Source organism: Nyctereutes procyonoides, unplaced genomic scaffold (genome assembly GCF_905146905.1).
Source record: "Nyctereutes procyonoides isolate TBG_1078 unplaced genomic scaffold, NYPRO_anot_genome, whole genome shotgun sequence".
Taxonomy (NCBI): domain Eukaryota; kingdom Metazoa; phylum Chordata; class Mammalia; order Carnivora; family Canidae; genus Nyctereutes; species Nyctereutes procyonoides.
The window spans coordinates 1,804,486-1,818,063 of record NW_026575032.1 but is presented as its reverse complement, the minus strand read 5'-3'; the positions used below and the strand labels follow the sequence as shown (position 1 = coordinate 1,818,063).

The 13,578-nt window shown below is 34.0% G+C and overlaps 1 protein-coding gene across 7 annotated transcripts in view; it reads right to left on the bottom strand.

Moving 5' to 3' along the window:
- Nucleotides 1-13,578, bottom strand: part of BLTP1 (bridge-like lipid transfer protein family member 1) — a 203,403-nt gene that overhangs the window by 182,990 nt on the left and 6,835 nt on the right. For all 7 annotated transcript variants that reach the window (XM_055316940.1, XM_055316944.1, XM_055316946.1 and 4 more), the window contains one exon: nt 3,047-3,191. In XM_055316940.1, the coding sequence (XP_055172915.1) occupies nt 3,047-3,143 (97 nt within the window). In that variant the 5' untranslated portion in view covers nt 3,144-3,191. The remainder of the gene's footprint in view (nt 1-3,046; nt 3,192-13,578) is intronic.

Below are 13,578 nucleotides of genomic sequence, written 5' to 3'. Positions count from 1 at the left end.
AAAGATCATTTATGACATTAAAATATGATAGTATCTACTTCTAAATGGTAATATGTTCTCTTACAATTCAATACTTTGGATTTTTTTTTTTTTATGATAGAGAGAGAGAGAGAGAGAGAGAGAGGCAGAGACACAGACAGGGAGAAACAGGCTCCATGCACCGGGAGCCTGACGTGGGATTCGATCCTGGGTCTCCAGGATCGCGCCCTGGGCCTAAGGCAGGCGCTAAACCGCTGCGCCACCCAGGGATCACAATACTTTGGATTTTTAATACCAGATGTTGATTCTACCTTATGTAACTTTCCTCATTTTTCTTTACTTTTGTTGATTCTACTTTATGTAACTTTCCTCATTTTTCTTTACTTATTAGCCAGAAAAGCACATATTACAATCAGATCAATTAAAAAAAATACTGCCCGGGGTGCCTGGGTGGCTCAGTCAGTGAAGCATCTAACTCTCAATTAGGCTCAGGTTATGATCTCAGGGTCATGAGATCCAGCCCTACATTGGGCTCCATGCTGGACATGAAGCCTGTTTAAGATTCTCTCTCTCCCTCTGCCTCCACCCCCAATTCTCACATGCAAGTGTACTCTCTCTCTTAAAAAAATAAATACTTCCTTTTTTTCTGTTTCCTTTTTCACTGTTTTGTACTTATTATTAAACATGTATAACAATATTCTGGAAAGAGAAAGCCCATATTTCTGCATATTCTGAAAAATGTCCACCTTTATCAAGCTAAAAGCGCATTCCCAAGCTATTTTCTAAAGGCTACAGACATTTAAAAAAGAAAGAAAACCAATTATTTTTTAAAATCAAAGAAATCGTAGTGTTTTTTATTAAATCAATAATTTCTGCTTTAAAAAAAATGGAAAGAAGTGAGAATTTTACCCTACTTAAAGGCATATCTATACTAAACAGGCCACCCTGTAATATTTTGTTATATTTGATAAGGCAACAACCTACTTTTGAAGAATGCCAGTGAATATGCTACAGTAAATGATATTTCAAGTTTGACTCATTTTTCATGAGAAGTATACAGTCACCTATAGGACTCATAATATTCCCAAAAGAACCTAGTTCATGAATATACAAAAACTAAAACATAAGAAAGCATTTTTGATAATAAATTTCCTTTTACTTAGCCAGTTTGAAAGAATAACTATTTTCTAAATTAGGACAAAGTAATGTAAAGCAATTTAATATGTACAACCACTTAGCAACATCACATTAAATTCTTAATGGATAAAACAAAGCAGTCACTGAGTCAAAACACATTTTCTCAGGGTAGCTTATATTGACAGTAATAACTCTGATGTAGCAAGTGCTATGATTTGCCCATAAAAATTATTTCTAGAACAATTATTTCTAGAAAAGTTGTTTTGATGATATGTTTTTTTTTTCCTTTGTAAAAAAGTGTTTTGGGTTGTTTTTGTTTTTTTTTAACTGAAGTATAGTTGACACATAATGTTATATTAGCTTTAGGTATACAACATAGTGATTTGAATATGTCATTACATTTTAAGTTTAAAGACATTCTGTGCTAATTTTTACTGTAAATCACTGTGTCAAGAGCAGGTTATGGTGGGCCATTCAGTAAAGCAAGAAGTATTTGCTGGAAAGTATGCTTCTGGTATCATACAACCTGAGAACTGCGGGCCTTTTCATTTTATCATGTTCCCCAACCCCCTTTAATATCAAAAGGTCAGTTAGGAAAACAGCAAGAGTAAACGATCACTCAGTGATTTTCTGATTGTTACTGTTGTTTTTTTCCTTAAGGAAAGGAGTTGTATATAATAGAAAAAAAAGAGAAATTCTAGGTGATAAAGAGAATGATAGGAAATAAGAATTCCACCCTTAATTAAACTAGAAGAGAATTTTCAGTGTGTCTTTTATGAAATTTAATTTCATATTAATGTTTTGCATTTCATTTTACTTTTTTGGCTTTAATTAAGGATAATTTATAATGGTTCACTTTTGTCAATTAGAAGAAATATATCTCAATCCAATAGGATTGGATTGTGTTTAATCCAATCCTACCTACAAATCATGAATCATAATTTTTTATACACACTTCACCTCTACTCATTTCCTTACCACATATCCTGTGGTGTCATGAAAGAAGCATAAGGATGCACTCAGAAAAAAACAGCTATGTTACCGATATAAGTTATTTAATCCTTATAGACCTCAATTCTCCAAGTTAAAGTCTGGTGCCTTCATAAGTCTGCTATGAGCACTAAGTGAGATAACATATGCAAAAATGACAATGGTATGTGGCACACAGAAGATGTTCAATAAATATCATTACCCTTTCTTTCCCCTTTTACCCTTTCTATTTTCCTCTCTGCCTTCCTAACTATTATACTGAAATTCAAATCAAATACTGTTCTTCCACAAAAACTTACCGGGCAATAACACCCTACAGTATCTTCTCCCTGGTTATTATTTTGTACTTCCCCTCTTATTAGTTCCTATTCATTCATTCCCTCATATTTCCTCCCTCTCTTTGCCACTGATTTATACACTGTTTTGTATTATTTCTATGAATCTAGAAAACTTCTGGAATATTAGACAAAAAAAAAATTTTACTGGTAGAGCCCAATGTCAAGTATATAAGGAGGAAAGAGATGAAATTAATAGGCATGTACACTCTATTTTATATTAAAAAATATATTTACCATGAGAATTTATCACTTTTAAAGTAAAACAAAGAAGTGTATGTGCATGTGCTGAAATGGGAGTGGAGGAGTCGTGGTGAAGGAGTGGACTTGAAAAAGGAAAGATAAGCTAAGGGCAATGTTTTTCTTCTTCTCCCACCTCCTCTAAGTCAGACAAGGAAGGAGGCAGCTTAAGAAAAAGAGCCCTCCAAAGCACTTGCCAGAGCAAATTGTCATAGAAACATAGATTAAAATCTTTTTTCCAAAAAATAAACCAATGATATTGTAAGCATTTCAACTTCAGCTAACTACTGCTTAAAATTTGGCAGTTGTTAATTCACACACAAAAAAAAAAACCCATAAAGTACATGAAAATATATTCTACTTACCAACAAGGAGCCAAACAACATTGGAATTGTGTTCTGTAAGAAAATCTTCTAATTGAGTGATACTAGGAACAATACTCTCATTCTTCCTCTGATCCATTACTGAAGTTTTTTCAGACCAGCCTCTAAAGGCCTAAGATTTATTAAACTGCAAGGGAAATCAAGTAAGGGGAGAAAAAGGTGGATTTAATAAAAGTAAAAGTTCATTAAACCACATTCCAGTTCATTCAGTAAGAATGAAAAATATACAAATATTTTGCAGCAAATATATATGCAACAAAGCATGTCCACATTTCTTTTTTCTTTTTTTCTTTCTTTCTTTTTTTTTTTTTTTTTTTGCATGTCCACATTTCTATAGAAAATATAAGACAATGATCGGGCTCTCTGTGAGGAGCCTGCTTCCCCCTCTGCCTATGTCTCTGCCTCTCTCTCTCACTATGTCTATCATGAATAAATAAATAAATCTTAAATATATATATATATATATATATATATATATATATATATATATGGCAATGTATCACATTTTTAATGTCCTGATTTCATCATCCTAAGAATGAATAGATTTGGGTTCAGTTACCATCTGGCTCCAAATATGAGGGACATAATTACCAATCTAATCAAAGATATTTATCTTGGGGATCTCTGGGTGGCGCAGCGGTTTGGCGCCTGCCTTTGGCCCAGGGCGCAATCCTGGAGACCCGGGATCGAATCCCACATCGGGCTCCCTGCATGGAGCCTGCTTCTCCCTCTGCCTGTGTCTCTGCCTCTCTCTCTCTCTCTCTCTCTGTGTGTGACTATCATGAATAAATAAATAAAATCTTTAAAAAAAGATATTTATCTCAACAATAAGAAGGAAGTATTAATGATCTATATTAGACAAATTCATCTGCATTTGTCTCAAAAGCTGCCATTAAATGTTGTATTTATTAATTAACTTATATTAATCCTTCTTAACCTCCATAAGCTCTGTTTTTTATTAAATGGGTTGTAATCTATTACAATCTTCCTACTTTGGATTCACACTGAGTAGAGTTTGGACAGTAAGCAGATGTCCTCCTATCAGATGCTCAGGATGAATTACAATAAACACATGTCAAATTGTGACCCAACATGTGAAGAATGTATGTGTATATACACACATTTCAGCAAGATAAGTATGAATATTTAGATGTATTGAGAACGAGTTACATGAATTGACAATGAGTAAAGAGTGAGGAATAAAAGTTCTTATTTTATGATCTGAGAAACAAGAAAACTATCCGCGTGTTAAAAATTATCCCTCATGTTAATACAGTATTAAAATGACTAACCCAACTTACCTATAACAAAATTATCTTATGATAAATCAGAAAATAACAACATTTACAACAACAAAAACAAAAAACTAGCTTTAATCACAAAGTGAGCTACACAGTTAATGATCATTTAAGGCCAAATAGCACAGGTGATTTTATAGAAAACTAGAAAAAGAGATTTCAAAACAAGAAGAATATATGAGAACAACTTTCTAGCTGAAATTCAGAACAGCTGACTTGTTAACTTCCTAAAAATGTTTTCTATTTACTCACCAGAGTCTTCTCTTCAGTGATAACAAAACAACTTTAAAATTGGATTAGACAACACTGCCAGATTACAATGTTTCATATTTCTAAATTGTTAAAATGTTAGCAATTCAGAGGCAAATTAAACATCTCTTTTAAAAAAAGGAAGAGCTCAACAGCAAAAGATTTATTAGTAATAGCAATAGGAAAATCTAAGGTTGAAAGAACTAGAAAAAAAATTTAAATGTTTTCATTTTTCAATTACCTTTTTCCCCTACAGTTTAGAAAATGAGTAAAAAATGTTCTCATAGTGAACAGTCTGGTTGGGGCAGGGGGGTAATAAGCAAAGGTGGTAAAAAGGTACAAACTTCCAGCTGTAAGATAGTAAGTTCTGGAGATACAATGTACATCATGGTGACTATAAGTTAATAATACTGTATTATATATTTGAAAGTTGCTAAGAGAATAGATCTTAAAAGTTCCCATCACAAGAAAAAAATGTTATAACTATGTGAGACCAGCTTAAGCAGTTGGAGCCTGAGCAGGGAGGTTGCCTGATGCAGGGTGTCAGAACCCAAGAGGAAGGCATCAGACTCCAGGCATCAAACTCCAAAGAGATAAATAAGGCTTCCATGCAAAAGGGGCAATCTGGAGTAGTGTGTTGATGTGGGAGAAGGATAAGGAGGGTACACACCTAGGAAATAGCCCTTGCAGGGTATGGGGAAGAGGATTAATTAAGTAAATATATTAAGGATATTGAAAGCCTGTTTTCTCACTGTTGGAGGATACAGATGAAGAAAATTAGAATTAATTCTGTGGTGTTTGATAAAAACTTAGAAGTATAGTTTTCAATATAAGTATACAAACAAATATGGCTATAAATGTGTATTTGTATGTATGTACATATGCTCATTAAAAGGTCTGAAAGCAGCAACACCACAATTAAAATGAGTAGAAAACTTTGCTTCTAAAAACAATTTTCTATCAAAAGGAAACAGGGCTCCTTGAAGAAATGACTAATTCCACAAGTAGGTCAAGGAAACTCAAGATGAGCCTTGTTTTCCAGAAGGTAAAGAAATACCTGAAGAATGATGGGAACTTGTCAAAAGGACAAAGAAATCAGCTTGAAGAGGCTTCCACTGGAAAAATCTGGGGCAATTTAAGCATCAAAATAAATAATAGTAATAGATTACAACCCATTTAATAAAAAGAACCTATGAATCCGTATCAATATAATCAATTAAATTTTGATAAGTAACAAGATTCTCCTACCTCAAAATAACTCCCATCAAAATTATTAATGATGAAGGAGGAACTTTGTGAAATTTAGTTAAGTGATCAGACACCATTAATATTAAGATAAATCTGAATTGTGCACTCCTTAAAATTTTTTTGATTACAGTTGACATACAATGTTACTTTCATTTCAGGTATACAACACAGTGCTCAACTTCTCCATGCATTATGCTATGCTCACCACAAATGTAGCTACCATCGTAATAGAGGAACACAGCTTCACTTCTAAATGCCTGCCAAAGATGCACAATCTGAACCTAATCTATCTTGATTCTCTCTACTAATAGATTATGACCAATAAGAATTGTTTTATTCACCTTTGTATCCACAATACCTGTGATGGTGCCTTTGAACATAGCCATTGTTTTCAAGTATTACATCATTTTAAATGGTATTTTTATCCAGCACATAAGATAATAACACTGATCTACATGTTTCAACACAAGCTCTCTCAGTATTTCCATAATTCATCTATATTCTCTTCATTTTTCCTGAATCCATTATATTCACTTCAAAACTGTCCACATTAGAACAGAAATTTTGATAGTTATTCTTTTAGCAACGTACAAAGAAAAGCATGAAAATGTGAAATAGTTCAAGCAAAAATAGCACAAACCAGAGACTTAAAGTTCCTAATTTAGCACTACCACTACTACACCATTTTAGGAAATACCTTTCCAAAAAATTACTTTTCAAAATGAATTACCTATAAAATTTTTTCAAATACTACGTTCAATTTTATTTCTGTCTCACTAGCATAAAGAAAATAAAATTATCAAACACCTAATACTTGCATTAACACAGAGATAGAATTCCAAAACTTAGTTTGTTCCTTCAAAAATGGAGGCCATTCTATAAATCAGAACAAAAAATACAAATAATATGATAGGAAAATTAGCAAAATATATAGTCAATTTACAGAAGAAGATACTATCACTAGCAATTGGAGACAATCCCCACTTGCCACCCAGTAGTCATATTAAGTAAAAATAAGAAAGACTGCAAACAACTATATTGGCAAAAATATGGGAGAATGGGCATTCATACATAGTTGATAGGCATAAACTATCTTTGGGAAAAATAATTTATCAGATACTATAAAAATGTGTACACTTTAAATTGGACATATCAGTTCAAGGACTCTCTTATAAACACTCAGGCACAAAAAGATGTTTTTCAAGAATAATTACTGCAGCATTATATAAGTGCACTGGGAAATTTGAAAAGAGGTCGACTAATAGGAAAATAGTTAAATAAATTATGATACACTTTCCTGGGAAATAAGATGCATGGAACCTTTCTAAAAGACTGAGATCTCTATATGGGCTGATACAGGGAAATGTCCAGAATATATGCAATGTTAGCAGGGAAAAAGCAAGTTGAGAAACAAAATGTATAGTATTCCATTTATGTTTAAAAGAAAAAAGACTATCCATTATATATGTTACATGTATATACCCTATATATACACATATATGTATATGTGTGCACAAATATAAAGTATGTGTGTGTACACATTCTTTTAAATTTGCAGAAACACTAGCAATTCCATGAATGGTTACCTATAGAGAGAGCAGTGGCAAAGATTTCAGGGGAAGGAAAAGAATCAGTGAAGCAGAATGTTCACTTTTACTCTCGATACTTAGGTATTGCTTAAATGTTTTACAACTGGCATATAATACTTCCATAATTTAAAAAGAAAAAGGGAGCGTGTTGGCTGGAAGGCAGGAAATAACAGGTTAGAAAGAGGCTTTTCTTAATCAAGCACATATCTCATGGTCTCTCCTACAACAGTCCAAACCCAAAAATAACAACTCTGGCATCTGTCATTCTACCATCATGTCTTTCTTCAGTTCTCACTTGTGTCTTTAAAAAATTAAAATGAAAATACTGAGCAATAACAAATTTCATCATGACATCAAAAAGATCAGTTAACATCTTTGCAAGAATTATTTGATTTGATAACCTTGAGGGTAAGAACGGAAGGGAGAATAGCTGTACTGTTCTGGAAAGGGCCAGCAGAAAAGCTGCATCAAGGAAGGAAGTAAAGAACACTATAAGGAAGAGATTGGACAAGGGACAAGGAAGAGGCAGTTATTTAAGAAAGACAGCATCAAAAGAGCTCTAAAAACGGAGCACCTGAGTAGCTCAATCAGTTAATGTCTGACTCTTCATTTTGGCTCAGGTCATGATCTCTGGGTCCTGAGACTGAGCCCCATATTGGGCTCTATGCTCAGCAGAGTCTGTTTGTCCCTCAACCTCTTCTCCCCCCACCCCCATTCATAAGCTCCCTCTCTTTGTTTCTCCCAAATAAATACATCATAAAATTTTAAAGTACCCCCAAAAAAAGTTGGGGGGGGGGCGCCTGGGTGACTCAGTCGATTAAGCATCCAACTCTTGGTCTCAGCTCAGATCTTGATCTCAGGTTCATGAATTTGAGTTCAAGCCCTGCGTTAAGCCTACTTTAAAAAAAAAAATCTTGCTTCAGACTGCATTGTTCTGGATTATATGGATTAAGAACACAGATTCTGTACTAGCATCTAAATTAGAACTAACAGTTCATGGGACGCCTGGGTGGCTCAGTGCTTTAAGCCTGCCTTCGGCGCAGGGTGTGATCCTGGAGTCCTGGGATCAAGTCCCACATCGGGCTCCCTGCATGGAGTCTGCTTCTCCCTCTGCCTGTGTCTCTGAATCATCTCTCTCTCTCTCTCTCTCTCTCTCTCTCTCTCTCGTGTCTCATGAATAAATAAAAAATCTTTAAAAAAAAAAAAAGAACAGTTCTAACACTGTAGATGAGTGACCAGAGGCAAGTTATTTAACCTCTCTGTGCTCTATTCACTCATCCATAAAACAAGAACACTTCTTATACCTTCTACATCACAGAACTGAATAGTGAGAATTGATTAATTTGTACATGTAAAGCATTGAGAATAGCATCGAGCACGTAGAAATAATACACTGTATAAATTTTTGTAATGGCAACCAATGCTTTGGTGTCTTATTCATATAGGCATTCACCTCTACACATAAGATTGCTCATTTTGAACACCTATAACATCTTACTGAGAACTGCTTTTTTGACTGCAGAAACACCTCAGCTTGTAATTAGGACAAGCTAGAAATGCCAGTTAATGTTAATGATGGCTAGGAAAGTGTTGGATATACACCTACAGCTTCCTTGCTCTTAGTTTGGGGTAACCCTGAGACATATTTTATTTGGTCTCCGAGAGAGTGAGCTCCAATGCCCACAGTGGTAACTGCTAGGATAATATCCTTTATTGACTTCAGTCCCTTTACTTTCTTACTTCCCCATCCTGCTACCAGTGTTTCCTGTGATCACTTCCCAAATAAACTATCTGTACTTGAAAGCTTACCCAGCTTTTTCTGAGGAAACCCAAACTAAGGCACTATTTTTTTATTTGTTATCGGTCCTATAAATGTGAGGACAGTTTTCTATTACATGAAAAAAGATTCTGTACTTTAAAGAGATCATGAGACACGTGGGTGGCTCAGCGGTTGAGCATCTGCCCTCAGCCCAGGGTGTGATCCCGGAGTCCCGGGATTGAGTCCCACATTGGGCTCTCTGAGGAGCCTACTTCTCTCCCTCTGCCTATGTCTCTGCCTCTCACTCTCTCATGAATAAAATGTTTTTAAAAATAACGAGATCATGAAATCATACAATTTAAAGGACACAGTATTAAATACTTAATATTTTTTTAAAAGTCTGCTTTAATTCAAGGCATATATACGCTGGGTTTTGAAACAGGGTTTGACAGAAAGAAACATTTCCTTCATCTGAACAGGAAGAAAGAGAAAGGAAAGACCCACATATGGGGAGATTTGGAGACAGAAAGATGAGAGAATCTGGTGGCTTCTATATATTTTTGAAAAACTCAAATTCATATTTATCTAAAACTTCTTCTATTTCATTCATTTTTTCTTTGATTTTTTACTACTCCCGTTTTTTGGTTCTAATCCCATTACTTCTCCAGTTTCTACTCCTCTTCTATTTTTCTATTTTTCTTAGCCTTTAATTTGTGTTCATAACAGCTGTCAGAAGAATGGCCCTAGGGTGGTAGGTGAAAGGAAATATGGATGAGAGGGCCTTCATCACCACAGCTTACCCCAAGTCACCCAACTCCACCCTACCTCAGCAACAATTACTTGATTACCTTAGAAAAGAGGAGTGGGGGAAACTGGATGATCTGTGTACCTGCCCACAGCTTCTTAAGAAAACCTCACTGCACTGGTTAACTTTCTTCCAGGGCTACATGACTCCTCTGAGAGAGATATCACCCCATAATTTGACATAGGATTTCAGAAAAAAAAAAAAAAGGGTTTTCCTATACCAGGCTTAAACTGCAATATGTCTATATAATATTACCTATGAAGGACACCTGGGTGGCTCAGTGATTGAGTGTCTGCCTTCGGCTCAGGGCATGATCCTGGGGTTCCAGAATCAAGTCCCACATCGGGCTCCCCACAGGGAGCCTGCTTCTCCCTCTGCCTCTCTTTGTGTCTCTCATGAATAAATAAATAAAATCTTTAAAAAATATTACTACCTATGATGTAAGAAGACTTAGTTATAAAGAGCCAGAGCTTTCTCTGGAACTGTCATAGGAAAGTATATATTTGATTCTGATTTTTTGGAGCAACACATACTTAAGACAGTTGCATTTTAATGTAGGGGTTTTTTTTGTTTGTCCATTCAATAAATATTTATTGAGCTTAAAGATTCTACAAAACAGCTAAGGACTTGAGTATTAAGTTTAAGATTTAGAATATTTATAATAATCTTTAGTAGGATGTCTGGCAATACAGAAAATGCTAAAGAAAGGCTGTTTTAATCACTATCTGTATCTTCCCAGTTATCATAACATAATTATCACTTCAGAAGTCTGTCCCCCCAACTAGACGGCTGTTCTTAAAGATGAGTTTGCCCTACTCATTTAAGTGCCATACCCAACCAAGTTCCTATATACAGCAGTCTCTCAATACTTGTTTCAGAAATGAATGAAATAAATGTATCACTATAAAAAGTGCATAATTATAAACTATTGCCAAAAATGAATATTCACAATGTACCTAGGGCCAAAGAGATGCCTAAATGATCTTTTCAGTCTCAAGAAAATCTGGTTTTTATTTGCTTGAGTTTAAGAAAAGGATATCCAACTTTTTAATAACCCAATTTCAAATACAACAAAAATGTGAAAAAAAGTTTAATCATTCTCAAATATCTCATACAACAATGAAGTCACAAATCTTTGGATAAAATGTGTTCACATATCTTCAGATCATTATATTAAAGTTATTTGGAATTAATTACAGTTCTTTTCTATAAAAGAAATTACATGGGTTTTAAGAGTTGGAAAATCAACTTTACAGTTTCCCTTTGAACTTCATCAACAACAATATTCTCTTCATCATCAGGTAAAATTAACCATCTATTACAACACAGCCGTACTCTATACTAGAAATTCTGTGAGTTATGCACCTTACACATTTTTACATTATCTATGCTTGGGCCCAATTTTACTAATCTACATTAAGTGTTTCAGAATATATAATTATGTTTTTCAGCTGTTTGGTTTCTGCTTATATGTAACAAAGTTGCCAATTTCAAAGTCATTTACATCCTCCTTGCAGTTAAGAAGCCATGTAATTGACCCAAATGTCTCAGTAAATAAAAACACTATCTAAACAGACTGCTCATCTCTATTATGGCATATTGACATCCCCAAACAAAAGCAAAACATAAACCAGATCACAACATTTTTATTCAAAGTAAGTTTCAAGAATGATTAGAACATTTGAGCTACTCATTTAGAACAATGACCACTCGCCAATCTAAAGGTAAGTGGCCTAAAACAAATGACTGTGATGTTCCTTCCAACTCCATGATGCTACACCAATAAGTACAGAAAATATAGACATACCTACTATAATGAAACATCTCACTTAAAATAAGTATATAGTGATTTGAAAAGCCCCCCTGCCTAAAATATTTTACTCATCAGGATACAAAGGCCTAAAATTTTACCACCCATTTCTTTAAATGGAGTATTAACCAATATTCTCTCTTAAAATGCAAACTAAAGTACCTCAGTAATAGCTACCATTAATTATTACCATGTATTATTAGTGTAAATTAATTTACCAGATGACTTTTCTCACTGACAAGCAGGATCCAGGGATATCATGAAAGGCCCAAGATTCCCAAGATGGGAGAAATCTTAAAAAGGAGATGGTGGGCAACAAAAGCAAACTTAATTTCCTTAACAATTTTGGCCAGGGCAGTAGCTTTGTACACATCAAGCAAAAATATATAACGTCCTATTCTATTAATTTAAACAAACAAGACAGACAATTATCCTCTTAAGTCAGACCAGGTATATAATCCTCTCTACCTAGAAAGACTTACTTCAGATCCCTTTCAGTCTCAGGATTCTATGTGCAACAAACACAATTCACTAACTCTAAAAACCCAACAGAATTAAGTGATAAAATAACATTCCATCAGAAATTACAGAAATCATCTAGTATCCTGGAACTAGACTAGGATTTAAAGCCAGATTTGAAATGGAAAGCTCGGTCCATCCCTTTAATTCCTTCCTTAGCCAGGATATAGCTTGAGCAAGTTACTGCACCTCAGAGCCTGTTTCCACATGCCCATGTCTTCCTTGAAGAGATGCTGAAAGCATTAAAAACACAAAGCAAACATAAAACTCACACTACAGTGCTTGACAAGAAACATTACAACAATAATAGCTATTATTAATGTTCTTAAAAAAAATCCAACTCAACAAAAAAAGGTGAAAGCTAAGAAAAATAAAATGCATACCAGTAAACAATGACTAAAATGTATTTCTTTCTTCACAATATATGAGAAAAACATATATTTAATAACAGAATTTTAAAACCAAAAAAAATTAATTGGCATAAATAACAATCAAAAAAGTATTAAGTTAATATAAATAACATAGTTTTACAAATACCAGTGAATACGATTCTTAGAAGCAGAACAAATATCAAAATACACTAGTCACCAGGCAACCACTGCTAAAGAAATATTCAAACATGGTGAGTGACAATTCAAACACTATAAATTAGCAAATTAAACATGCTTTTTAACATCATAAGCTACACTACAATAATGGTTCTTTATATTATATGTGGAAGAATTTTTAACATCTAAGAAATATCATTCAACAATAATGTTGCACTTTTGGGAACCTGTCTTCTATAGCCATAATTTTATGCTGGTTTACCTAAATACTTATTAAAAGCAAAAACAAAACAAATATTTAAAAAATCTATAGAAAAAATATCTATTAAAAGGGTAAAAAGAACTGACTTCAACTTCTCCAAATCTAGAAGAAACCATGATTTTTAAATATAGCCCACTTTAAATAGTCCACTAGAACTAATTACTACCTTCAATATATTCCTTGATATGGTCAGTAATACAAAGAGATGAACAGTAACTACTAACTGAAAGGTTTAATCCTCCCACTTCTACAACCCATATACTGGTTGTGGGGTTCTGTCTTCCCTTTTTGTACTATCTAGTGAACACACTCTGTAAGTTTCCTTTAATTCTTTTAATTAAGAATTCAATATATCATTTTCATTAAAAATACACCAGAAGCCATAACACTAAAAAGCACCAGTAGAGTAAAATTCTATAGGATTTTA